This window comes from Clarias gariepinus, chromosome 9 (genome assembly GCF_024256425.1).
Source record: "Clarias gariepinus isolate MV-2021 ecotype Netherlands chromosome 9, CGAR_prim_01v2, whole genome shotgun sequence".
In the NCBI taxonomy this organism is placed as follows: Eukaryota; Metazoa; Chordata; class Actinopteri; order Siluriformes; family Clariidae; genus Clarias; species Clarias gariepinus.
Genome location: NC_071108.1, coordinates 17832607 through 17859865, shown reverse-complemented (window position 1 = coordinate 17859865; position 27259 = coordinate 17832607). Strand labels below are relative to the sequence as shown.

At 35.8% G+C, this 27259-nt stretch overlaps 1 protein-coding gene across 4 annotated transcripts in view; it reads left to right on the top strand.

The window, feature by feature from the left end:
• The window catches only part of grid2 (glutamate receptor, ionotropic, delta 2), a 547500-nt gene that overhangs the window by 35252 nt on the left and 484989 nt on the right, over window positions 1–27259 (top strand). For all 4 annotated transcript variants that reach the window (XM_053504059.1, XM_053504056.1, XM_053504058.1 and 1 more), the window contains exon 2: window positions 17600–17755. In XM_053504059.1, coding sequence (XP_053360034.1) covers window positions 17600–17755 — 156 coding nt within the window. The remainder of the gene's footprint in view (window positions 1–17599; window positions 17756–27259) is intronic.

The window sequence follows — 27259 nt, the reverse complement described above, 5'->3', positions numbered from 1 at the left end:
TTCTCGCTAAGTCATGTTTATATAATTTGTTAAAATGATATAAAATTTAGTTAATCATATCGCCTAGGTTGTGCTAAAAAAGATAAGATAGAACACACTTTATATTGCACAATCTCTGAGCCTTAATATTATCATAACATAGTAATGCAACTAATCTAAGTGCTAAGGGTTCCTATGAGGCCAGTGTTTTAGATGTGAAGCAGGCAGTCAGATCATGGCTCCAGTGTACTATCCATCGTGATGGTATCCAAGCACTAATGAAACGCTGGGAAAAGTGCATTAGTAGCAGGGGATTATACTGTATAAAGAAATAAAGGTAAATCTTACGCTGGGAACAGTCGTGTTATTCTGCACAATCAAAAGTCCTGGTTTGACTTAAATGCCTCTTGTAGATTATTATACACATACGGTCAGTGGAGAAAAGTCAGCACATTTTCCAGTTTATTGTAAAACAGAGCTAAGCCATCGTATTAACAAAACGAGTCGCATATACAGTACAGTAGATTCATTCATATATTGGATTCCACAGACTATAAACAGTTTTTTCGTCACCCTGTATATGGGACATTTAAAGAATAAGACACACTAAAAACATCCATGAACTAATAGAATCCCTTAACATGAAGTCTGTCTATGCTAAACTCAATATGCATTAGAAATTACACTACCTGGCAAAAAAAAGTTACCACCTGTATTTAACTAATCAAATAGGTACTGTATGATCCTTTCATTTAATAATTACTGAAGTGATTAATATGGTTCTGCTGGCAACAAGTTATTTAACCCCAACTGATGCAGGGAGGAGCTGCTCATTTCTTAAACAATCAAGTTTCAGAAGGGTCAAATGAGGACTTACCTGCATTTTATAACCTGGACAATAGCACTGCTGCAGACACACACATCATATAGATTTACCTTTATTTCTTTCACACGTCATATCTTTACCCTTTTAAACACTTTTATATTGCACATTCCACACATCCTGTGTAATTTTATATTTCTATTTTAATTATATTTTACTGTAACTTTTTTATTACAGCTTTTGAATCTGTTTGAATCTTCTTATTGCAATTGTTCTTTTACTGCAGTTGAATCCTTCTATCTTATTTTTTTTTTTTTCATTTTTAGGTCATGAACAGTTGTATAAGCATTTCATTGCATATTATACTGTGTATGGTTGTGTATGTGACAAATAAAATTTGTTAAATTTTAGCAAAAAAACATCTAAAGATATGGCTTAATTAAAACGTGAAGGTGAACCATTATTTCTGTGGGAAAAAATGTGGTTGGAAAAAAATGATTGTAAAGAAATTTTGGTGAAATCAAATCATTTAAAAATGACAAAATAATTCATGATTAATAGCGAAAGTCAGAGCATTTCCACATGCACAATGTTGACGGGACTGAGACTAAATGGCTGTGTAGCATTAAGAAAACAACTCGATGCTGAGACTATTTGGAAAGAAGGCTTCAGTTTGCTAAAGAATGAGCATAAATGAGCACAAAGAATGGACTGTAGAGCACTAGAAAAGGTCATGTTGTCCAGATTTACCCTGATCCAGAATGATGGGCACATCAGGGAAAAAAGGTAGGTGTATGATATTATGCACCCATCATGCCTAGTGCCTACCATACAAGCCTAACTCAGAATCTTCAGGATGCTATGGAGAAGACTTTATGCAGCGGTCTGACAATATAAGAACTTGGAGGGAAATTAATTAAATCTTAACCGAAATATATGTTGTGACATCGCATAAAATTGTCAAACGGATGCAATTGTGAATGCGTGGTGTAATCAAAGGACAAGGTAGTCCAACTTATTTTTGGAGTGTGTGTGACTTTTTTATGGCCTTGGAGTATTTGGAAATATAATGCATTCTAAAAAATTGAAGTTACACATAGAAAAGCCTGAGATTTCAGCATAAAGTAATTAAGATACAGTTTCTTTAAGATTTACAATAAATATATGAATAAAATTAAAACCCTGCATGCATTCATAATATAATAAATGTAGATTTAAAATATTAAATATATTTAAACATTTTTCTTATTTCTTTCTGTCTGAGTCTTTTTAGAACTTAGCGAGAAGTTCAGTATTTACCTAAAGCACATTTGTGTCCAATAATCTTGAGACTAAGATAAAGTGCTGGACCTACAGTAAGAGTCATAAAAAGAAAAGAAATCCACATCTTTTTAAATGATGTTAGTGATAAAGGTGAAATACAGAACGGAAGCAGTCATAAAACAAAGACCAATGTGATGTGCAGGATGGTAGTGCTTTTAAAGAAGCAGGCTAATGTAGGGGAATGCTGTCACATTAATCTTGTTCATGCATTAAAATAGATTAAACAATGTTTTCTCTTACGGAAAAAAGGCAATTACTATTTCGCACCTGAAAAAGAGTTTTTGCCCTCAGCTTGTTTTATATAAGTCTTGAGTTTGTTATATTGCCAAAGTTCAAAAGACTTTAATGGGATTTGATGATTTGATTAATTTGATTAATTTATGATAGTACATACACACACACATACACACATGGTATATACTGTACTTCTGGCAATATACACACTATATTTATTCACCCATTTAAATAATTTAATGAAGGTGTTCCAATCACTACCGAGGTTACAGGTGTATAAAATCAAGCACCCAGTTATGCAGACAAACGTGTAAAATAATGGGTCGCTTTCAGGAGCTCTGTAATTTCCATTATTATTATTATTATTATTATTATTATTGGAAATAACATGTGACTTCGTGTTGATGTTTATATGTTGCAGCCTTTGGAATTCAAAGACTTGTTGGGTAAATTGTTTGTCAGTAAAATAAATAAGGTAATGCTATTTCATTAATTTACTGTATATTTACCAGTTGCCTAGTAGCAGTATTTTATGGTCATTTGGCCATGGCAAGGATAATGACACTGTTGACACTTTCCTGTGTGGAAAACACATTTATGTGATCAATTTATGAGTCACAATACGATTTAGTCTAAAACAAATCACAGGTATCCATAGAAACTAAACATATGTAATAATGTTCAGAAAATCATTTGCATGAACTGTTCAGTCTAGTATATGTAATCGGGTAAACGTAATTAAATTAAAGCTGAGTTAAGTTTAGCCTTACAGTACCACTGGCACATAACCCACACATTAGTTACAAATAACTTGTTACTCCTTTCATTTCTGAGCTGTTTCGCGAAGCTTTGTGCATAAAAGTGCATTTATTTATGCTTTTTCGAACATTGTTCATCTTAATCAAATGTCCTGAGCAAAAGGCATTTTTTCCTAGCATTGTCAGTTTTCTTTCTTAGATTATGATCTGGCATGAAAGCACTCTTACAATACAATAGGAGAGAACGACACATTTCATGCTCCTTATGCACTCAATAATGAAACTATCTTTATGGTGTACTGTAGATGAGTTGTGATGAAATGCTAAATGCAAAGTTCTTATCTTCCCTGATTTCTAGTCTTTATAACACTGGCAGAGTATGCTTTTCGTTCAAACTCCCCCTCACCCCCCACAATATTAATTTTATGTAGGCAATTTTATGCTAGCCACAGTAAAATATTGGAAGGTATTTGCTTGTTTATACGGAAATAGATTCCCACAGTAGCCTAGTGTGCTTATGTAAATGCTTGACTTTTGTTATGCTAATCATACTCCACTCCATCGCCATCATTTTCAGCTGAAGCTGTTAAACCTCTCTTGCCAGAATGAATCTATCACTGTGTTGTGTGCTGCTTTTTTTTGTTGTTGTTGAGTAAATACATAAAATAAATACAAAGATGAACCTACAGTCAAATGAAACTGATTTAAGGGTAAAGCTTTTAATGCTTACAAAACAAAAAAGGAAATGTTCTTTTCCCCTTAAACTTTTCTAAATTAAATGTTTGATTTTCATTTATGGATTCTTAGACGTCCTGCATCTAATGGACCTGGTAATTAAATTCACTCTGTTTCGAAAGCAGCATAATTTTCCTTGTAAAGCCTATTCTGTGAGAATTACTGTTTATAGTTTAGAAACCAAAAGGTAAATCTGTGAAGAAGTTTGAGGACACGTGACCGTTATAACCATACATCTCAAACTCAAGCACGCAACCGCCTATGATGCCTTTTTGCTGGAGCACCGCAGTTTCTCCTCACTAGAATCAAAGGGCCAAACATATTCCGGCATGACGATGCCTTAGTGGACGAAGTGAGGGGCATGAAGACAAGGTTTACTAAGGTTGCAGTGGAAAAGCTCAAATGTCTTGCCGAGAGTCCTGACCTCAGCCCCACTATACACCTTTTTAATGAACTCGAACAACGATTGCATCACAAGGCCCTTCATACAAAATCAGTACCCAGACCCCAGTAAAGATCTTGTCTCTCATTGAGTACAAATCTTCACAGACCTTCTCCTAGAAGGGTGATAATTATTGCAATAGGAAAAGGAAGAATAACACTTGACCAGGGTCTGTCAGGGACTGTACTATAGTATGTGTGATGATAGTCAGGTATCATTATACATTATTCTGTTTGTATAGTATATAAAATACTTCACTACTACGCAGAAATTCACATTGTTTTATTATCAATTAAATAAAAGTATAAACTTTTTATGCATAATTACACACATAAATAAAAAAGATAAAAGCTGCTTAAGTTAATTTATTCTCTCAAGCAAATTCAGATTATACTAGGGCTACGTTTGAATTACTACTGTAGCTTGAAGTGACTCGATTCCCATTTTTCACCCAAATGTGACACAGATCTAATTTTCTATGGCTGCCTGAACACACAAATATTGGTTTTCAGATCGGATCTGAGTATGTGATCCGGATGACGGATATGTATCTGGTACGTGGTCATGCGACTTGAATGAGAAAGAGCAGATCAGAATTCATGCGATTCATGAGTCAGCACATCTTTGCTAAAATAACGTCCATTATTTGAAATGAATAAGACATATTTGTCACACAAATAGAACATTTTAACCCAGACGGCATAAGGAAAGATGTATAGATGTGTGAATACATGCTCATTTAGAAAACAGACATGTCCACAAAACATTGGCGTTAGATAAAAGTCACTTGCAATTTTGAATTTGAGCTGTCGCAAATCTTACCTAAACTAAATGAAAAGTTTAGTCCATAGGTCTTTTATTTATAATATTGAAAATATTTTTTTATTTGCTATCTGGAATGTGTGCGATTATGTTTGCACATAATAATAATATTAATAATAATAATAATAATAATATATTGGCCAAGGAATCTCAAATAAAACTATCTGCCCATGTGACTGACCATGATTTCACATAAGAGAAGTTCAAAAAAAGGCTTTTCATTATTGCTTGGCTACAGAAGATATCACCCAACAGAAATGAAAGCACCCATTCAAGCGAACGCATTTGCTCGCTTTTGGCAGGCGGATGGGGAGTAATTACTTATGTAGCTTGTGTATGCGTCATTATTGAAAGAGAGGAAACTGACACAAATCTGCGAAAGCGGCATCTGATAAATGCACATATATTTGCACTCTCAAAGGCATGAATCATTTGCCACAGAAAAAAACCCTCACAAGTTGCATTTCATCTTGCTGTATGACAACAACCATATTTTTACTAATTGTCAGCATTCAATCGAGCATTCTAAAGTTACAAGCATTTGTCTAAATATATTTATGCATGGCACGTCAGGTCTAGTTTTAAATAACATACAAACATTTGTCTTCCAAGTGCTGCTTACTGACAGGGACATTCGTCACATTATGTACACAGAGCTGTCAATCTTCTTAAAACAAAATACTTAATTTCATTTGTAACTATTTCACTGGCATTACAACGCTGCTGTTACAGTATGGGCAATAAGGTTAATAAAAGCAGGCTTCAGTTATTTCTTCCAGAAAAACAGCAAAACTTATTCTCAGCCCTGAACTGCCAACTTCAGCCGGCAACGCAACTGTAAACAGGATTTACATGATCATACAGGAAACCTTCCTTATACTGTATACTCTAAGTACAGTCCCAGGCAAAAGCTTGGCCACACCTTTTAATTTTAATCTAATGGTTTTCCTTTAGTGTTCAAAACTATGAAATAACATTTTCTGATTACATATAGGCTACTAGCCTGATTAGTTCATGCAAATGATTTTCTGAACATGATTATATTTGTATTAGTTTCTGTAGATACCTGTGATTTGTTTTAGACCGAAACGTATTGTGACTTGATTAAACTCATAAATTGATCACATAAATGTGTTTTCCACACAGAAAAGTGTCAACAATTCTCATTAAAAAAAGAAAAAAACAACAACAGTTAATCAATCAACCATTATTTTAAGACCTTGAAGGCCCTCCTGGAACAGTATTGTCGAGCGCATTTGCAAAACCCATCGAGCATCATGATGAAACTGTCTCTCATGAAGACCATCCCTAAAGGACCGACGTTTTTCTCTGCTGCAGAAGAGAAGTTCTTTTAGTGTTACCAGCCTTAACAATCACCAATTAACAGGACCCTGGATTAGAGCTGTTATAAAGACTTTATAGGACTATATAACAGCATAAGTAGCAGACACATCTCAATAAAAAAAGGAATAAAAATTAAGAAAGAGTATGGAATTAAAAGGTGTGTCCAAACCTTAGACTGGGACTGCAAGTGACACTTATTTGTTCATTACTATTTAAATGTACAAAGTAAACATGCTAATAAATAATCTATTATACTGTATATATATATACTGTTTTGTAGCTCATTTAAACAGCAGACAACAGCTTCCATGTCGTTACAGCTGCGTTCTCAACAAATAGCTGCTGTTTTTTTTTTGTAGAAAATCATGCAATTACATTTGTTGGGCATTTTAATGTTTTTTTTTTCTTTTGTTTGTGTTTATTTGCGTTTTCTGTTACATTTTATTTCACACTTGTGTTTTTATTCAGTTAATTTGTTCAGCATTCCGTGGCTCATGGAAAAAAAGCTATAAATAACAGCAGTTTAAAGGCTGTCTTAATACCTGAATTAGCTTTCATACTGTATGATCAAACTTACTCATTCAATGAAATATTACTTTTTAGATTGACTTTTAAATAAATAAATAAAAAAATGATGATTGCTTGTGAAATACAGTACTCTACTGATAACGTTTATTAAGACCATATATGCACTTGGGTGTGCAGTTAAATTAAGTGGCCTTTCAAAACCATCTGCCTCATAACAAAAACCAATATTGTGACCGTGGGAAGCATTGTCAGAGCTCTGCTCACTTTATTGGACCACACATTGCTTTTATTACGCCTGACTTTTCTTTTCAGTACACTGTTTGATCATTTAAAGTTGGTCTCTATATTACACAAGCACTTTTTTATCCTCTTGAAGTCGGGATCTCTGCAGCACAACGCTTACAACACGTGTATTAATGAACGCTGCTGTTAAACGCTTTTATTATTTAAGAAGAGGGGGTGGTATTCTTCTTGTTTTCATCTCTGCTTGGTACACCCCTCTCCTCACTTCCCCTCCTATTTCCATTCTCATCCTCCAGGCCACCCAAATGTGCTGCAGTGATGAATAAAACAACAGCCACGTTTGTGCTGACTCTCTTCGTTTTAAATGAACCAGCAGACAAGTGGGGCTGTACTTTTAAAAATCGCTGCTTTACACATTAAAACACACACACACACACACACACACACACACACACACACACACACACACAAATACACAAATATTGGCCAACAGCGGAAGGTCAAACTGCTCTGGGTGGCTTGGCTCAGTTAAAACTTTTTCTTGCCATCCCCAGGCCTCTTTGTGGCATAAATATTGGAGATAATACACATCAGCCCTCCTGGAGCCAGAAAGCCTGCCATGGGCCTTAATGTGGAAGCCCATGGCCTGCTAATTCCTTACAGAGCTCTATTAAGCCCTGTTCATATTGTGTAGTATCTTCCCTTAGCAGTGTAATAATAATAATAATAATAATAATAATAATAATAATAATAATTCCCATATTCATCTTATAGTAACCTCCATTACAAAGGCCAACCTGAGAATTCTCATCAATCATTGTCTAGTAAGCTAAATTCTAAACTGCGCTTACTAAATGTAGGACTACTGACTGCCAATGAACATTTAAAAACTTTTAATGCACGATGAACCTTGTTGATAGGGACGATGCTTTAGCTACCATCAGACTCTTAGTGGTTTTATTGGTTTTGTGCTGTCTAGGGTTAACAGGCGTTTGCCTTTTCTGTGATATCACAATAATGATAATAGTGCATCTACTTGTCCATTGTTCGAGTCTGTGCCTGATTGCTCAGTAATGAAAGTCATTCATGGTGTCTAAGAGGATTTCAGAGTAAAAAAGAAAACGAACCTCGGTTCTGATTTAAACAGCAGCACTCATCATTGCATGCCTCATTTACAACATGTTTCAATGAAGGATTTGGAGTGAGCAAATTATTCATATAAGTCTAGGTATATAGCTCGCTAGTCTGCACCTGCATTCGGCATTCGTGCTTAGTATGGGATTTCATTAGAGAACAATCCTGGACGTAAATGTGTCGCATAAGACATAACATAACAAAAGACAGCCATGTTATGGCTCTACTATGGCTCGAGTAGGCTCATGAGCTTTAAATAGTGCGAGATAAGCTTGCTATATCAACCACTTAAAGCAGTGTTGGCATGGACACAACCGCAGTGTGAGCTGAGAGCAGGCAGGAGCCATACTGAGTGGCGCTGATAATCCCTGTGCCCTGTGGAAGGGTGACTCTCCTTCTGCAACCCTCTGTGTCTTTATCTTCCTCTTGCCTTGGTGGCTAGAGGCATCAGCATTGTGGCTGTCTTTTAATGATGCCACAGGACTCTTGACCCTTTAAGCTGGGTTTGATTGGGTTTGATGAAATATCAGAACTAGAGATTGCTGCCCAAGAGGACTGTGATATGGAATACGAGCAGAATCTAGAGCGAGTCAGTGCACAATGAACAGAAATTAATTTAGATTGTCATAATGTAACAATGTGCAGTAGTGTGCTTGATGCCAGATGGATTGAAGAAACACATGCTGATTCTTTTGGCAAGGATTATGTCTTTGGGTATTTATATTTAAAAAAAAAAAAAGAGTCTCAGGGTGGATATTATAAAGCAGGTCTCTGCAGTGTCAATGAGACAAAGCTATGCAGCTATTTAAGCCCTTTATTATTTGTGCAAGGCTCCTACCTGAATGCCAATGGACCAGCACAGAGAGACAGGAGCCGTTGTGTTGCTTAGCTACTAAGTCAGCTCAAGGTGTTGCAGGAGAACGTAGGTTACATAATGACAATAATGCATCAATTAATTATTACACTTGTGCATCAACCGTCACATAATCATAAGATGATTAGGTTATTATGTTAATCTTTGCCAAGTAGATATGATTTATCACATAGCACAAAAAAAATGCATCTCACAGACTGTGAGAAAGATCCGCATTGGGATGCCCAGCCTCGGATTGGCTCACGCAGTCCTTTCATACCTGTCATCTTCAATTAAGCTTTTTCAAAGCTTTATATTCAGAAGTTACTCGCATAACTGTATCGAAATTGTTTGGTTCCCGTTCCTTTAACTCTGACGGACTTCAATAGTTCTGCCATTTTTAGATCTATTTATTCCATTTTTTATTCACATCTCTACACATAACCATCCTCAAGCAGTTTGGACTTCCTCTACCTCAAATTTAAATCAATTTTTCAGCCTAAATTCTTTGTTTTCATGCTGGCAGGGGGAAAGCACAGCTTCGCGTTGCTGCAAAGCAAAAACGGAGTTATTAATGGCTGACCGTGCGTGGCGGGCCAGTGGCAGCGTGATAAACTCTGCCTGGTGTTGCTGTTTTTATATCACATTATATCAGTCCATTACTACGTGCCCCAGCCCAGCGACCTTATTAATCCAGTCCTGTTTCTGTGGCATCAGCGTGAACAACACACCCTCCTAAGAGAGATGCGTCACTGTGGTTGTAAATCTGAGGACTGGAATCACCAAGAACACGCTGCCTCCATCATCAGTGCAGGCGACGGTCTGAGCTCACAGCTACTGTTACTTCAGTGACAGTTAACTGACAGTGTTAATAGTATTCTGATATTGGCAACATAATAAAAAAAGAATATTTTGACATCTGCAGAGACATTTCAGAGTTCTGTTATGTGACTCATGTAATAGGACAAAATAAAAATCAAAAAGTGAAATTTCATAATAGTGTTCACAGAGGAGTGACGGATGCTGCACATGACAGAATAGCAGCAGTCTTCACTTTTTGGTTATTATTTTTGGCCATCTCATTGGAATCTACTGTGTTTGTATTTACAAAATAAAACATGAGAAAAACACATCCCTTCCTTTTTTTTTTGTTTATGAACCCACTGTTTGGATTCGTAATCCATATTATGAAGAATATTCTCACATCAAGAAGAATATTCTTAAGGAAAAAAAAACAGGTGGCAAGACAGTCCTCATGTCAGCTCAGGGCTCGGCTCTGCACAGGAGTCAACATTTAATTTGCCCAAAAGTGACAGCACAGATATGTGTATTAAATTAAACCTTCGAGAGTGCTACAGCAATGTTTATGTGCGTTAAATATTTCACATCGGACTGCTTTCTCAACAAGGGACTGGTTTTGCAAATACCAAAGCTCAAGTCGGGGATCTAATCTGACTCTGTGACTCACCTTCAGATCCTAAAGCTTTAAGTGTTACTATTTTTATGTTATTGTTTGTTTAGCTCATTTATTTTAATTAAGGCACACTGTGAGGCTAATATTTGTAATGATATCTTGTATTGCACATGCTGAAGCAGTATAACGCTTTGGGATAGCAATTATGAGGTCATATGTAGCAAAGAATAGTGTATATCTAGCCAATTTCATGGGCTTTTTGTAGCAATTCATTCAATGTGTGTATAAATGTGTGTGAGTTTGTGGACATTTTTTTTACAACGATAGCCTCAATTTTAACCTGTCTAAAGATATAAAATGTAAAATGATGCCCATAAGATCTCTGGTCTGTCTGTTGGGTTACCAGTTAATGTGGGTAACTGTTAATGGCTAAGCGTGCCTTCTTCAGCTCTTAATTGTGCTTTAACTTTTTAATCACTGAACACTGAGGATGTCTTGGTGCATACAAACTCTTACAGAGAATATACACACAATAAATTGATTGCTACCAAAACCTTTTTGCGCTTGTTTTGTTTGATTAAGGTATGGCTTGGGAAACGCCTTAAAATGGGTGGGAAATGTCTTATGATACCCCCAATGTGAGTGCGTTAAAATATTTGAATTAATTAATTAATTAATTTATTTAAATATTATTAGCTGTCTCAATGTTCTGATTTGTGAGAAAATGAGAAAGAATATTCATGGATGCCAGAATACATGATCTAAGTTGGAAAATTACACATTTTGGTCACAGCTAAGATTTAATGAAGTACAATATATACAGTAAGCTATACGTTCAATTAATTTACAAGGAGACGCATGCTGTTTTACCTGTTGTTGCCATTAGGATTTTTTTCATGTTCTCTGATTTGCTCCTTCCTCCGGAAAAAAACAGGACACTCGGTTGATTAGATACAGTAATTTGCCCCTACGTGTGAATGAGTGTGCCTGAACATGAGCGCACTTTATTGGGTTTATTCCTGTCTTGCACTCAATGTTCCTGTTATAGTCTCTGAGTCCACCTTGACCCTAACCAGGAGAAATCGGTTTCTGAAGATGAATGAGTTACAGAAACTACTCGTTCATATTAATGTTATATTACAATGACGCCGTTGCTGACCAGTTCTGATGATCCATCTAGTAGCTTAACAATATAAGTTAACTAGCAGCACTTCTAAACTATAAAGCATTTCACGGCTATTAATGATCACGGAATTAGTGGTCTAATGTCTAATACATTCCGCTTTCTTTTCGTGAATTTGCCTGCTGGACTGATCCACATTTTTATGCCGACATGTCAAACCAGACAAACATTTTTTTTTTTAATGGCTGAGAAATGGTGCCACTTAAGAAATCATTGCAACCTAATGAAAAATGTTTACTAAGAATTTTACCAATTAATTTAGAATATGCATCTCTTTGCATAGTCAGGGCCTCATTATTAGTATGTAACATGGTGGCTTCTAAGAGAGGACATGCTTTAAAGGATGCTCTGACAGAGTGTTTGCTATACGTATACTGTAGACACAATTTTAACTCTCAGTATGGAAAATTATCCAAAGGTTATGATTTCACGGTCAGCTGATTACTACTCTTATGTAAGAAATGAAAGCAGATCTGACACCTACTGTACCGCACAGTGCTTTTATTCCAGTGAAACCGCCTGTGAGAATGTAATATCTAGTGTCTGCAAGGTTTTAAGAAACAGTAACTCTGACAATAAGATTAAAGGAGTGTGCATGAGTCAGATGTTGGATGATTTCCTATGGTAATTTCAATGTTTTCCACCAAGACCCTTTCGACGTAAATTTTTTTCCGAACATTGTAGATGCCACAGTTGACAAATGAAATAAACACATAAATTTCACATTTCACATGAATACAACTGGCTCAAAAATTTGGAGTTGAAGTTTTGTTTTGAGTTGGTGCAAGCTGTTGAACAACCTTACATCTTACCTTACTGTGAATTGTAAAATGATAAAACATGAAAAAGTAACTAAAAGTATTCAATACACACAGACTTCCTAGACCACATTTACAACCTTGAATTAAAGGTGGACGGTGAGCAGGTTACAGTTTTGGTGCAGTTGCCCTTGACATGTCGGATATGTCCAGAAAAGCTATAACGCTGATCTCTGATTTATGTGTTGACATTTGCCTTTTCCTTCACAATCCATTTGCCCAAGAGCTGCAGCCACACAAGCCTTTTTGGAGCCGGACCACAGCAGCTTGTAAATCAGCATTCACAGCTGCTCTTACACACACACACTCTCTCTCTCTCTCTCTCTCTCTCTCTCTCTCTGGATAACAGTATGATTTTGGCATTTTTCTTCTACAGAAATAGAGAAAGTTAGTCAGGGAAATACTTGGTCCACACATACAAAAACAGCTGACAATAAAATTCACATGAGTTAAGGTCTAAAAAAAGCCCAGATACAGTACTCACTCTGAGTATATTTGTATTTGCATCATAAATATCATGCATCATAAATCACTACCTAGTTTATACTTCTTAGGTTATATCCTAGTTAAATGACCAATAACATCTTAAGTTATCATCACTACTTCACTTTATTACTGGAGTTATACACACACACACACACACACACACACACACAAACACAAACACAATAATTTTTTTTAATAGGAGTAGAAAAACACAATTAACATTCAGTAAAAGAAAAGAAAGTGTCCCAGCAGGAACCCTCGTGTGTATGATGATGTCAGATAGTACCTAGGTTGCAATGTCACTGCCCAAAACACAACATCAGACCAGCTATGTTTGGGTAAATATCCATCCATGTGGTATTATTATTATTATTATTATTATTATCATTATTATTAGTTGATTTAAATTTAACTGTATTTTTTTTATAAAATAAAAAATTGAGAAAATACTGCAGCCCTCAAGAGACACACAAAGGCTAAAAAGCCTATTTAAACTTTTTAAAAAGGTTTTGGACCTTTTATGATGAAGTTTATCACGGCTCCCAAAAGCAGTCAAATCAGTGCTAGTCATAACAGCAACACGAGGCAAAGGAGAAGTATCGATTTGGAAGTGAAATAAACATTATTAAACACAGTGAATGATGTTGTTCTTAATTTAGACATGTACCCTGCACCATATAACTTTACTCAGTATCTATTGTACATTATTGTACTGTAAGTTTTTTTTTCTTTTGCCAGCTCCTTGATTTCATTTTGTGGCAAACTTCAGTTACCTTTGAGGAGCAATTTTGTGGTGATCGGTGCTTGACAAACAGCCAAAACACAGTATTGGTGCTGATTTTATTATTTATATTATGTTATTCATATAATACATACCTTGAGCCATTTTGGAGAGAAGATTTTATATGTACCCCAAAATAGCCATTATTCAGCTTTGAACAATGATAATTGAAAATGCTAATTATTCATATTTTTTATGAGTATTTAATACTAAAATTCTATATTGATATTGATACTAAAATCTGTAGAGTCTGTAACCAAGTCAAATTCATGTTGCAATATCTTAACATTTTTGCCTTTTAGAATGATACACTTTGTCTTTTTATGTGAAATTTAAATTGGCCAAGTTTCATGACAATTAAAATCATTGAAAGACTTGAATTTAAAAAGTTACAGACAATACATAAAGGGCATGAAGTTTAATTTAGCAAATGTGTTTCTTTTTACAGTATCTGATAAAAATATAAATGTGTATGCATGTTTACAAGCATTGATTGGGAGAAAAAAAAAGCATTATGTATTATAAAAAATGGTGTTATATGATCCTACCTGAAAATTAACTTTTTTCTAGTGAGACACTTTTTAGCACCATACCATGTTTTGGCTGAAAGCAATATATGTGAATTTATTAAATTCAGTAACAGGTCCTCTGGTGGACTAGCTGGTTGTTAGTGTTCAAATAAATTGTTTATAAAGCATTGGGGTGATTTTTGTGGTTTGGTTGAAACCTTATCTTAAATCTGAAATTCTTCCTTTTACGCACTCCCTACTTGGCTTCAGTTTCCTAACCTTTAACGTTTTCTATCGAGTAGCCCTTGGTAACAGCTCTTTGACTTCAAGCCCTTTGGCAGCAGGCGGTCAGATTGGTTAATCCTGTACGTCTCTGGAGACACAATTGGGAAGAGAAAAGAAGTGGGCAAAGAAGATGAGGGAGGCACTGATTTAAGAATTGAAAAGATGAGGGCAAGCACTTGATTGTAATCTACACTGTGATATATTTGGTACTGAGCCTCTTCAAACCTATTAGCTGATTAGGATCTGCATTAGTGACCGATCTTTTGGCGACTAACACTTTCTGAGGACTTACAAAATAGGGCTATTTCCTGATGCCATTGAAAGGATATCTAAGACTGGGTTTAATCTAACCCTTACTCAGGATCAAACCATCATGTTATTCTGCTGCAAAAGCACTATTAAGAACCACAGTAGGTGGTTTTCTCCCCACAGTGTTTTTCCATAAAAAAAAACTGTCTACTAACCTAACTGAGGTTAGTAGACAGGGTGAGGGCTAACACCTGCTTCCAGAGGTGCTGTAAAGGCAGTAGGCCGTAAAAATGCCTATTGTGGTCATAATCCATTGCAGTGAGTCAGACGCACAGTCAGGGCGAAGACAATGGGGAACCTAGAAAACAAGGCTAGACCGATCCATTATACAGTATAGCATACACATATTTGCTAACTATTCAGCTTCTACTTATTAAACATGAAAGGCAGTCACATTTATATACAATTAAAAGCATGCAGTGACTTTGCACACACAGCAGAGCAAGTTCCAGGAGAAAAAACGCTCTGGACTTCCTGTAATGACTGAAAGGTTTGGCCAGGGTGAACCTTGAGCAGAAACACTCCAAACCAAACTTAATTAAATGGAATTAGACACAAAATAAAAACATATTGCATAATGTTCTTAGTTTTAATGTTGGAAAAAGCCATGTGCATTCAGTCATTTTAAACCTTCACAAATGAAAGGCTACTGGAAAAGGTTTTTTTTGTTCCGTTTAGATCTCTTAATTACAGCTTAGACTTAAATTCTAATTGTTTTATTTTAGTTTCTAACCACACAGGTGACGCAAGTGCTGCTAAGGGCGAAATAGATCTTCACTGTACATTTTTGAAACCTCCATGTTGAGCTGTGTTTCTATGGCAACTCAGGGAACAGATAAAAGATGTTTGTATGATGTTTTGCGGGGGATTTAAAAAAAAGTATGTGTCTTCATGGCAGCATGGAGGGAGAATTGTCTTCTGAAAATTCTTTCAGCTTTCTCAACCTTTGAGAACATTGACTCTACTTAAGAATCACACTACTGATCACAGGCTTTCTTTTGGCAGATATCTTCAGAACATGAGTTTGTCTTGCAGAATGCTTGCTTTTGTTTCTGCGAGGCTTTGTCTGCGCATGATGAAGCTTGTGTGATAAGGGCTTTGCAGTTTCTAATCTACATAATTCAAATTAACATTTCTTATTGAAGTGGTACATGTCTCTCTCTCTCTCTCTACTGTATGTCTCTCTCATAGTTTTTATAGTGAGATCTATTTAGCGTTTTTCAAACAAGTTTCAGTACTTTGTCTAGGTAAAGCAGTAACTTCCAAAGGTGAAATGTTTTTTCAGACAGAGGGCTTTGTATATTATTGTAAAATAAACTACATTTTTATATTGTTCATTTCAAAATGGGGAAAAATAAGTTAAAAAAAGAAAGGTTTACAAGGTAATAACTGCTTATAGCTCATATAACAGCATGGACAGTATATAAAAGTGGACAGCATCATGTCTTAGTGCTTAGCACAGTCTCTTTGGACATCCAGGGTTGGACATTTGAATCTCCCAGTACTTGGCGTGTTTCTTCTGTCCATTGTAGGCCGAACGTTTTTCCAAATTGCTTGTAGTGTATCATTGGCTGCGAACCTACACAAAATAAGTGGTATAAACAATTGATGCATTAATGATAACAAGAACTAATTTATTTAGAAATTGACATTAAATGTAGCTCATGGACAAAAGTATGACATGACGAACTCTTGAAGAACCAAACCAAATGAAACTCATTGAAAAATAGTCAGTTTAAGACAAATCCAACTATTTCGGCATTGAACTAAACATAATTGTTGCATTACTATTTAAAGTCGGGGTGGAATACATCATACAACATGGTTCAAACTACATCACATTTTTAATCGCCCATCAGCAGCTGTATTATGATGGTAATGAGAAATTTATGAGAATGAGAAGCTTCTATAATGAGAAGCTAATTTTTGTGAAACAAGGTATGTGCACGTTTTATCACTGCATAGGGAGATTTTGTCAGTGTGATCTGTCAGTGCTAGTAAGCACAAAAGTTTGAGTGAGCAAAAATTACTTAGCATGCAAGCAAGAGCTTTTGTGCTAGTGAAAATATAATTTGGCTTAATTTAATAGCATAGTGGAAGTTAAATTTTATTATTTTGCACTAGGATGATAAAACTTTGAAATTAGTTTGCAGTTTACATGCCTGACGAACCATTGAGGGAGAAATCGTATAGACCACGGATCACCTGCGGTTGATTACAGTACAAATTTTAAGCAATTGCTTTGTATAAAAATTCACTTTTGCATTAATAGAGACATGATGACCATTGAGCTAAATGAAACCCCAATCTGATCCAGAATATGTTTCTTAATCATTCTGTTGTCCCCAATGCTTCCTTTATTCAATCCCCTTTCAAACTGCAGAAACAACAATCAGCATGCAAAAACTGTTTATCTGTTTTTTAAATGTGAGTTATGTTTTTTATTTGGTTAAAGTTAACTACTTAATTAGATAACACCTGACACTGGCAAAAGCTGTATAATATTTTCATTGTTTATTTTAAAACAATACCAGGCATTAGGATGCATATAGCTAAATTTGTTCCATTGCCCATTTTGCGATTTTCACAATTTTAGGGGCCATATTTGACGAATCTGCCAAAAAGGATGATGAGGTATTCCGCATGGCGGTGGCTGACCTCAACCTCAACAACGAGATCCTCGAGACTGAGAAGATCACCTTCTCCGTGGAGTTTGTGGATGGAAACAACCCCTTCCAGGCAGTACAGGAAGGTAAGTTTCAGCCCAGATGCATGTTTCATGTTACTGAGGCGTTTATTTCATTAAAAACTGTGTGTGAAAACTAAAATGTGGTCTAAATGAATAAACAGTATTTAGTTGGAAATAGAAATCAGCAGCTTGAAGGTTGTTTTTCCTTTACATGGCGGTAATGATGAAATGCAGAGCAGCGCACAAACAGCAAACTTTAGCTGTCATGATCGCCAGTGAAATCAACACTAATGAACTTTTATCACATTAAATTATTGCAAATATTTTGATATTTTAAAAATCTGTCTATGAAAACCAAAGTACATTCAGACAGTAAATGTCTTTTTTTACAATTTAATAGCTTGAGTACAAGAGATATGAATATGCTTCACTTCACTGACATGTGGTATCCTTCAGTTTGTGAACACTTCTCAGTCATTGAATTGTTTCACAGATGCTAGGGACAAGGACGAGGGAACAAAATATGAAATGCTGTCAACCTTGAGAATGAGGTGCAAGTAGATGCAAGATATGCAGTCAAAATTTGTGTTTAGCTGTGTCTAGTTTGATTTCATTTAAATGTGATTTTTTTTTTAATAACTGGCTTTTGTTTGTTTAAATAGATTTAGGGCTCCCAGCTCAATCCTAAGCCCAGTTTACTTTCTCTATTGAAGTCCTGGGCATGTGTTTCCCAGCGTCTGATTTGACCACTTTCTGGTTTTCTCAAACTATGTTAGTAAGTGGATTGGGTATGGTCAGTTGCCCCAGGTTGAATTTTATATAAGAGTGTTTACTGTATGTGCATTCTGCTAGAATAACATTGCATTCTGGCCAGCTTGAATTCCTGCATCACACCCAGTGTTCTTAGATGAAGCATGACCAGGATATCACTTCCTAAAGTTTCTGTCTGAAGTACTTTTTTAAAATTTCTTTTGTTTTCAGTTCACAATTCTGCAATCGTATCATTAGCTAATGAGGTTCAAGACGTATGTTTGTTTGTTAGCCTGTTACCAAGCTGCCAGAAGCCTCATAACAGCTAAATGTTGTAACCTCCTTATGTGGGGTCCAGTGTCAGAATCTGATGGAAACTGCGATGATAAAACTGTGAAACCACATGAAAAAAAGACCTAGCTATAAATATCATTGATCAAAAAGGACATTTGTTAGTTGGTCTAAGTAAACGTAATCCCAGTCCATGATCATAGCTGGAATACTTTGAATTAAGGAAACTATATATATATATATATATATATATATATATATATATATATATATTTATATATATATAGTGTACAATCTATAACCTGTCTTTGTGTTACTGTTTTAATGGCTGCTGAATATCTAGAATTTCCTTGTAATCAATAAAGCATCCATCCATCCATCCATCCATCCAGTCTATTTTAACCAAATTATTGGTTATTACAATTACAAAACACTTTGACAATACAATCCTAAAGATCTTATTGTTGTTATTCAGGCCAATTTCCTGTTGGGTTTCAATCACCAAAATCGTCTCTGTAATACTGACCTGTAGCAAAAGCCTTACATTACACACTGCTTAGCACAATACTTATAACCTTTTTGGTGCTTTTTTATTTTCTGTGATTGGCATGATTTTATATTTCTTTCAGTTTGCCCAATTTCCACAATTTATCTGTAAACCCGACTCTAGACTCCCATCCTGGATCGTCAGTGTCACAAGAGTGTCTACATATTAGATGCAGCAGCTTTGCAAAATGCCTAGACTGCCACATCAAGCAGACTGTTAATGTCCATAACTCTCTTCAGAATATTTGCATCCTGGTATCAGAGAGTTATGAAAGAACACTTAAAAATGTTTTGCCACAGTTAACACTGTATGTTTACTTCATACAGATCAATCCTCTATGAAAGCAGATCACATTATGTTGTCTTAAAACTTATAAAAGAAGATTAATGTTGTTGTAAGACTATGGGCTGCTTCTGTTAGGGGGTCGCTACAGCGGACCATCCGATGTGCCCAACAAGTTGGCACTGCATACAGTGGTGTGGTTTGAGCATTGGGTGGGAATTGAAGCTGCAGACTTTCAGTTGTCCATTTACTTATCATGTTCTAATGAGACCTTAAAGGAATAGTCTTTTTTTTTGTGAAATAATAAAATAATTTTGTAAAAATTTGCAAAATGTCACCCTAGACTGGATAAGTGGGAGTATAATGGGGTAAATAGGAATTCTTAGTAGTATCATTGCTAGCTAGAAGTATTATTTCTTTTCTTTTTTTTTTCAATAAAAAAAAAAATTAATTAAAGAATTAATGATTCTTGATATGTTAGCAAGTGTATGTTATATTTAAATAGCTAAACTTCTCATCTATAATTTTTCACTGAGCATGTAATTAAATTCAATCCTAGAGCTTGAGAGCTTAAATATTTAGAACTTTTAGAACAGTTTAGCTAACATTGTGTCATGAATATTAATTTATTATTTACTTAATCAGTCTCAGTTTAAAACTCATTTTAAGTTATTTTTAAACTGATGGTGCCTTAGTGTTTAGCACACTAGTCTCTTTGGACATCCAGGGTTGTTAATGATTAGGCTTATTTTGCTTGTGTAACCGCCTGTGAAGCAGTTGAAGAATGACCTATAAGTTATTCTGCAAAACTTTTTGTGTTATTTTACAAGAAAGGCCCACTTGTTTTCCTCCCATGTGCCTTTAGGGGTTTGGTACTTTTCTAACCCCCAGTGTGCAACAGTGCCACCAAAAAACAAAACAACACAAAACAAAAAAAAACTTTTCTAGGTTGCCCAGCAAGGAGTCTGTCTTTCTTAAGCCAGCAATGGGCATCATACATAATGTCATTTAATTTTATCTAGTGTAAAAATTAAAGTGTTGTAGTATTTAATTGTAAATAATTCGTAAAAATTATACCAATACTCTACAGTAGGTACAGCATTATCATCTAAACAACCATGATCCATCATCTCTAGCACTTGAAAGTATATTGAATATACAGTATACAGTGTTTGCCTAAGGAGGTTGGTTTTGTGCTGCACTAGTTAGCACTATCACACTCCTATCTAAACTACCCCACTACCCAAATTACTGGGCATCTACACTGAGGCCCACAACTTCCCGAAGTTTCTTGTATTTTCAATGTAGGCTTGTGGAAAATGTCAAACACACTGGCAATACACTAACAAAAAAAAATTTAATAAAAATAAATAAATAAATAAACCAGATCAACACAACTAGGCCTTACTGAAGCCTGGATCTCAACATTTTTCAGGCAGCGAAGGATCATCTTGAAAGAAAATGAAACAAAAGGCAGCCAGCATCCAAAAAAAAAATTGAAATGTCCTTTAAGAAACCTGGAGGACTTTATCTGAAGACTACCAAAAGAAAGGACAAAAAAAATAAATTGCCTTCAGGCTGTTCAGGCTGTGTAGAAGAATAACGATGGTCATACCAAACCTTGACTTTTAACCTTGTTATAATTATAAAACTCTCTTTGTTTCATATACCCCTGACTTACAAACATTCAAATTACGAATTTCTGCAAATACAAACATACAGCGGACCTACGAACATTCGTAGATGCAAAAAAACAAAAAAAAACAGAGAAGTAGGTTATATGGATTGTACAAAAATAGTCACTGCAGTGCACTAAATATCAATATTATATAGAATACTTTTAGTGTGTAAGTAAATGAGCAAATATAACTAAAGTCTGGTATATTGTAAGTGTGTGCATATGGGGGCACGGGAGAAAACAGTCAGCCTCATCGGTTTTAATGCATCAGTCCAGGAGCACAATGATGGAAAATGGCTGTCCTGTAAAGAGGTCCCGATGGGGAAAATCCTCAATGAGACAGTTCACAGTCCAAACCAGCCCTGAGACAAAATGCCATTCGTTCAAGCATGCAGGAAACACCATTTAGCGTTGTCTTCCCCTGACGTCTTCCCGGATTCCCTTTAAAGCTGACCCCACTGTGTCACTGGGATTCCCATCACAATTTAAAGGCGAAATGCAAGAGTATAATGCAGAACCATAACACCAAACCTGTGGTTTTTTTTCTTCAATGCTTTGAATTGTTTATTTGTTTCAAAGATATATAAGACTCACTTTGTCGCACTTACGAACAAACCCAACTTATGAACTTGCTCCTGGAATGGAACTTGTTGATAAACCAGGGACCAATTGTATTATTTTCTCAGCAAAATATACAGAAAAAAGCTCTGCCACAAGATTTATGCACAGTACAGTTACTTGCACATAGCCAGTATCCATAAACTGTGAAGGTTTACATAATTACAGACACAGTAATTTAATCTTAATTTTAAAATGATTAAGTTATCTTAGAAACTGCTTATTTCTAGCCCACTCTAGTATTGCATGATTGCCTTTTGGCAAAAGTAGAAGTGGATAAGTCTGCATATAAACACTTAAGAGAAACACGGCACGTTCTAAAACATTTTACACATTTTCCTCAAGGTCATTGATTCTCCCAAAATCCAAATATAATGAGGCTATGACCCAGTATTTTTAAAGCGCTTATAGTAGAGCAAACAGTTTTTCCCATATCGCATTTAGTTCATTGTTATTGTCTGGATCAAAGCCCACTGAGGACTATAGAAATGAGCCAACAAAGTTAGATTATATTCAATGCAACTTTGTCTTTTTGGTGGAGAAAAAAGGTGGAAGTAAAGCCCTTATATTGATTATTGGATAGTAAACACAGGTGCTGTCAAATACTATTAGCCATTTTCCTACAGCTAGACTTGATCAGGGCCATTTTTTTCCCTCTCTTTTCTCCCCCCAAAAATCATGATATAAGCGGAGTATAATCTCATTAGTATCCATAAAGGTAATCCATAAATGGCAAACAGCATTCATGACCACTAGGAGACACTATGAGCACTTACTCATGCCACATAGGCTCTCTGACACTCTAGATATCTTATCAAAGGGAGCTTTTCGGGTGTTTATTAACAAGATAGTGAGGGTTAAACTGGATAGATGGGGTTATCATTTATGTTGTCATTGCTCTAATCTACTTTAGTTCTTTACCGGGGCATATAAAAAATTGTCAAGTTCATGAGATAAAAAAATTATTCAAGCAGAACGTATCTGCCTATTAAGTGCCTTAAAGCTGTGCTCTTCTTTTCTAAACCTCTCTGGATAATTATAGCTCGTTTCATTTTCACTTTTGCAGCATTTCCCATTTTCTCACCTTCATCTTGCTTTGAAAGAAAGACTTAATTTGATTGCTTTAAATGGCTTCATGATAAGAAGATTTTCACAAGCCTTTTTTAATATAATGGAGAAATAATATACGCCTGTTTGCCATTTATTTTGTACAGCGCTGCTAAATTGAAGAGTTGTTAGTACAGACAAGCATCTATTCTTGCTAATCAGTTTGTAGGCTTGCTTACCATAAAAAAATTACATTCACTTTAGATGCCAGTAAAGCTTTTGAACAATGAGTATTCAATTCAATTCAATTCAATTTAAAAAACTTAAGTTATCCCCATGGGGCAATTTAAGGCACGCAGAGGCATCGTAGCCATTGTCCTGATGGGAGCCACTCAAATACAGGAAACAGTACAGAGGCACATGGAAACAGGAGAAGGGACCTATAAGATCCTTCCAGCAGACCTAAGTGTCTGCTGCTCACAGAGGGTGCATAGGGCTTTGATTGGTAGTCCAATTAATCTGGAACACACCTTGACTGTGTTCTGCTATTTTGAAGACTAATGAAATGAATCTAACATATAAAAGAGAAAGTAAGTACACTTTCAAGAGAGGAGTAGTAGAATGTTTGGAGGGTGGCCCTGCTGACTTCAAATAAATTTAGCTTCCTCAGAAGATACAGTACTATCGCTGTTGGCATTTCCTGAGGATCTCCAACGTGTTGGAGGCGAATCTCAGCAGCTGGTCGAAGATGGTGCCCAGATAACTGATCTTCTGTGGATGGTTGTGGTGACTGCTGCAGCCTGTTCCCGCTGCTTTTTGGAAAACGTCACCATCTCCTTGGTCTTTTCCATGATCATTTGCAAACAGGAGCTGTCGCCCCATTCCACAAACTCTTGCAGTGCTAAACCATGGTGCTGAATTGGTCCTGAAAGCAGAGACAGGAGAACCATGTTTTCTGCAAACTTGACCAGGTGACAGTATGGCTGGGAGGCCCTGCAGTCATCAGTATATATAATTTTATAATTCAAGTTTAAACTAAAATTTTATTCGTCACATACACAGTCATACACAGTATGATATGAAGTGAAATGCTTATATGACTGCTGATGACCTCAAGATTTTAAAAGAAAGTTTCAGTGTGAAGTAACAGTAAGAGAAGTAAAAACTTAGTACAATGAGACTTTGGATTACGAACATAATTTGTTTCGGAAGTGGGCTCGTATTTCAAAACACTTGTAAATCAAATAGAATTTTCCCATAAGAAATAATGTAAATTTGGATTATTCATTCCACAATCCCCAAAAAATTAAAAAAGAAAAATTATGAATACAAAATATAAAGGTGAAAATAAAACAAATCAGCCTGCACTTTACTTTTAAAAAAGGAAAAATTAATTAGACAGATAAGTGTTTCCATTTGTGTGTTTGTGTGTGTAAAGCTAAAGCTGTGGTTCTTAAAGTGTGGGGCGCGCCCCACTAGTATTATATATGTCATTTCATTTATTCCAATGTGTATGCTGATGTTTCTGTATTTTTGATCCTTCAGGCGCTGAACAAAAGGGAAGATCAATATCGTTCTACGCTTTTTGTTGGTGTGCTGCATTTTGCGATGATCCCTAAATCATTCGTTGCACCGTAGAGAATAATAGTGTTTATGCTTTTAAACATGTATAATTTAAGGCGGATGAAGCTGAAAGACAACGTTGAGAGGAAATATACGTGGGTAACCTATTTGCGGGTTTATTTACGCAGCTATTGGATTCGGAGATGCGAATATTAAACTAACTTTACCGCGGACACAAACCGGGTCAGTAGCTTACTGTATGTAGTGACCATAATAACGTCAATGGATACATTTGTTACCACAAAAGAGCAGGTGATTCAGCACTACCAGCCTAATTTACACAAAGTATGAATGCAGATCAATTTCTTCTTTCTGTTTCACCCAAATGAGGATGGGTTTCCTGTTGAGTCTGGTTCCTCTCAAGGTTTCTTCCCATTACCATCTCAGGGAGTTTTTCCTTGGCACTGTCGCCCTCGGCTTGCTCACCAGGAACTATCTGACCATTTTGATTCATACACATTCAAATTACATACAAACTTAAATAATTCTTTTGATTGTGTAAAGCTGCTTTGGGACAATGCCAATTGTTCAAAGCGCTTATACAAATAAAATTGAATTGAATTAATCAACCAAAAAGCCAGCTGAAAGGAAAACATGATGAAGCCTATGTTGCAGTTGGATTCATGGTGGGGATGGTAAGAGCAAAGGAGAAACCCATGTGTGTTTTGTTTCTTAAACCGCTGGCAGCAGACAGCATGAGACCCAACAAAATAGGAAGACACTTAGAGACAACACACCCCAGTCACGGTAATAAGCCACTCAACTTCTTTGAAAGAAAGCTCTAGATAAGTGACGAAGTAAGTCTGTTATAACAATAGCATGTGTATTTTATCTGTTTTGAACCTGGTGTTATTTGATCTTATTGGTTTAGAAATTGATATTTCAATAAATAGTAAACTTGGCCGATTTCGTTATCATTTTGTTGACACGTAAGGCTTGAAAATTCGCCCACCTCCTTAAATGGGGAATGACAGAAAACGTTTGAGAACCACTGAGCTAAAGTAAGAGGAGAGGACCCAGTCCCTCCCCTCTCCCTCTTCTCATCTTACACAGTAATCCCTCCTGCTCTCTTATTTGAATTTCTCTTTCACACACACACACACACACACACACACACACACACACACACACACACACACATTAACGGAAAGACTGTTTTATCAGAAAAATTAGCAAGGAACTCTCGCGTGAGCGCACGCTAACAGAATCACTGCTGTAAAAACAAACAAACAGATGAACCCGCACTTCACCTTTAAAAAGAATCGTGACAGAGCAGTGTTTCTGTGTAGAGCAGAGAGTGTGTATGTGTGTGTGTGAAGGCGAGAGAAGAAGGGGCTGTGTGTGTGTGTGTGTGTGTGTGTGTGTGTGTGTGTGAAGGCAAGATGAGGAGGGTGTGTGTGTGCGTGCGTGTGAGTGTGTGTGTGCGTGTGTGTGTGTGTGTGTGTGTGTATGTGTGTGTGTGTGTATAAAGGCATATGATAGGAAAGGAATATGATAACTATATTAATTAGGGAAATAAGAAACAGTATATATAGAAACAGGGAAATATAGAATCCTATAAGCAAGGATCTGCATAATGATTGTTATTTAGAGTGATCAGAGGAGAATGACCAGACTCGATTGAGTTCACAGGAAGTATAAAGCAACTCCAGTAAACACTCTTTATAACCAGGTTAAGCCGAAAAGCATATACAATGCATCTAAACACATCAGTATTTAAGGTGGATGGGCTACAACAGCAGAAAAACACATCAGGTTCCACTTCTGCCAGGAAAGAACTGGAATCTAAGCCTTTCATGGGCGGATTATTATTATTTTAATTCTTTAACTTTCCAGTTTTGGTGGCCTTGATTCAGTCATTTAGTTGTAAGGTGTTTTACTTTATTTACTTTCTCACATTTTCTTTAACTACTGAAAAACAACACAGTAAGACATCAGTCATTACTAATGAGTTGCGCTTTGTTAAAACGTATATACATATAATTAAAATGCAAACAACAATTATAAATTATTTTTAAAAACTTGGATCTGTTATTATAAACAAGACTAACATCAATTTCAAAGTTATATTTTAATTACTTTAACCAATTAAAACAATAAGAATAAACTGAAAAAACACTAACTAAACATTTGCTCATAATTTATAAAACACCATTTCTACTTACTTGATATTACATAAAGCAGAGTAAACACCAACATGTATTTTAATTCATAATTTCAAATTACTGTCACTACATACTGTAGAGTGCACTATGTTGCTATTTAAATATCATTTAACATTTACTATTAGCCAATAGCTTCTCATTTGGTAAACAACAGAAGATTTGTGAAGTTGTCTCTCATGGTCTTAGGATGCTACTGTGGTCTTTATCAAACAAAGAAAACAACTAAGGATATTGCTGAAATTACTCACACTGGCTTGTGAGCTGTCCAATACATTATTAAAACCTGGAATAATAGGGTTGAACCAACTTAATGAAAGTCATTTGTTCAAAAAGAAATACAGTGAACCCTTGCCATATGAACGGCTGGATTTTTGTGAATTGCCTTATGAACCACAATTTTTGGCTGGATTTTGCTTCACCATGTGAAAACCTTTGCTGGCTTTAAAAATCAATCTGGGAGCACAACAAATAAAAAACACGGCCCTGTCATAATATCCCAATGGTGAGTAATCTAATTTTGATGACTGTATCTGCAAAAACAGAAGGATTTACAGTCTTAATGGCGA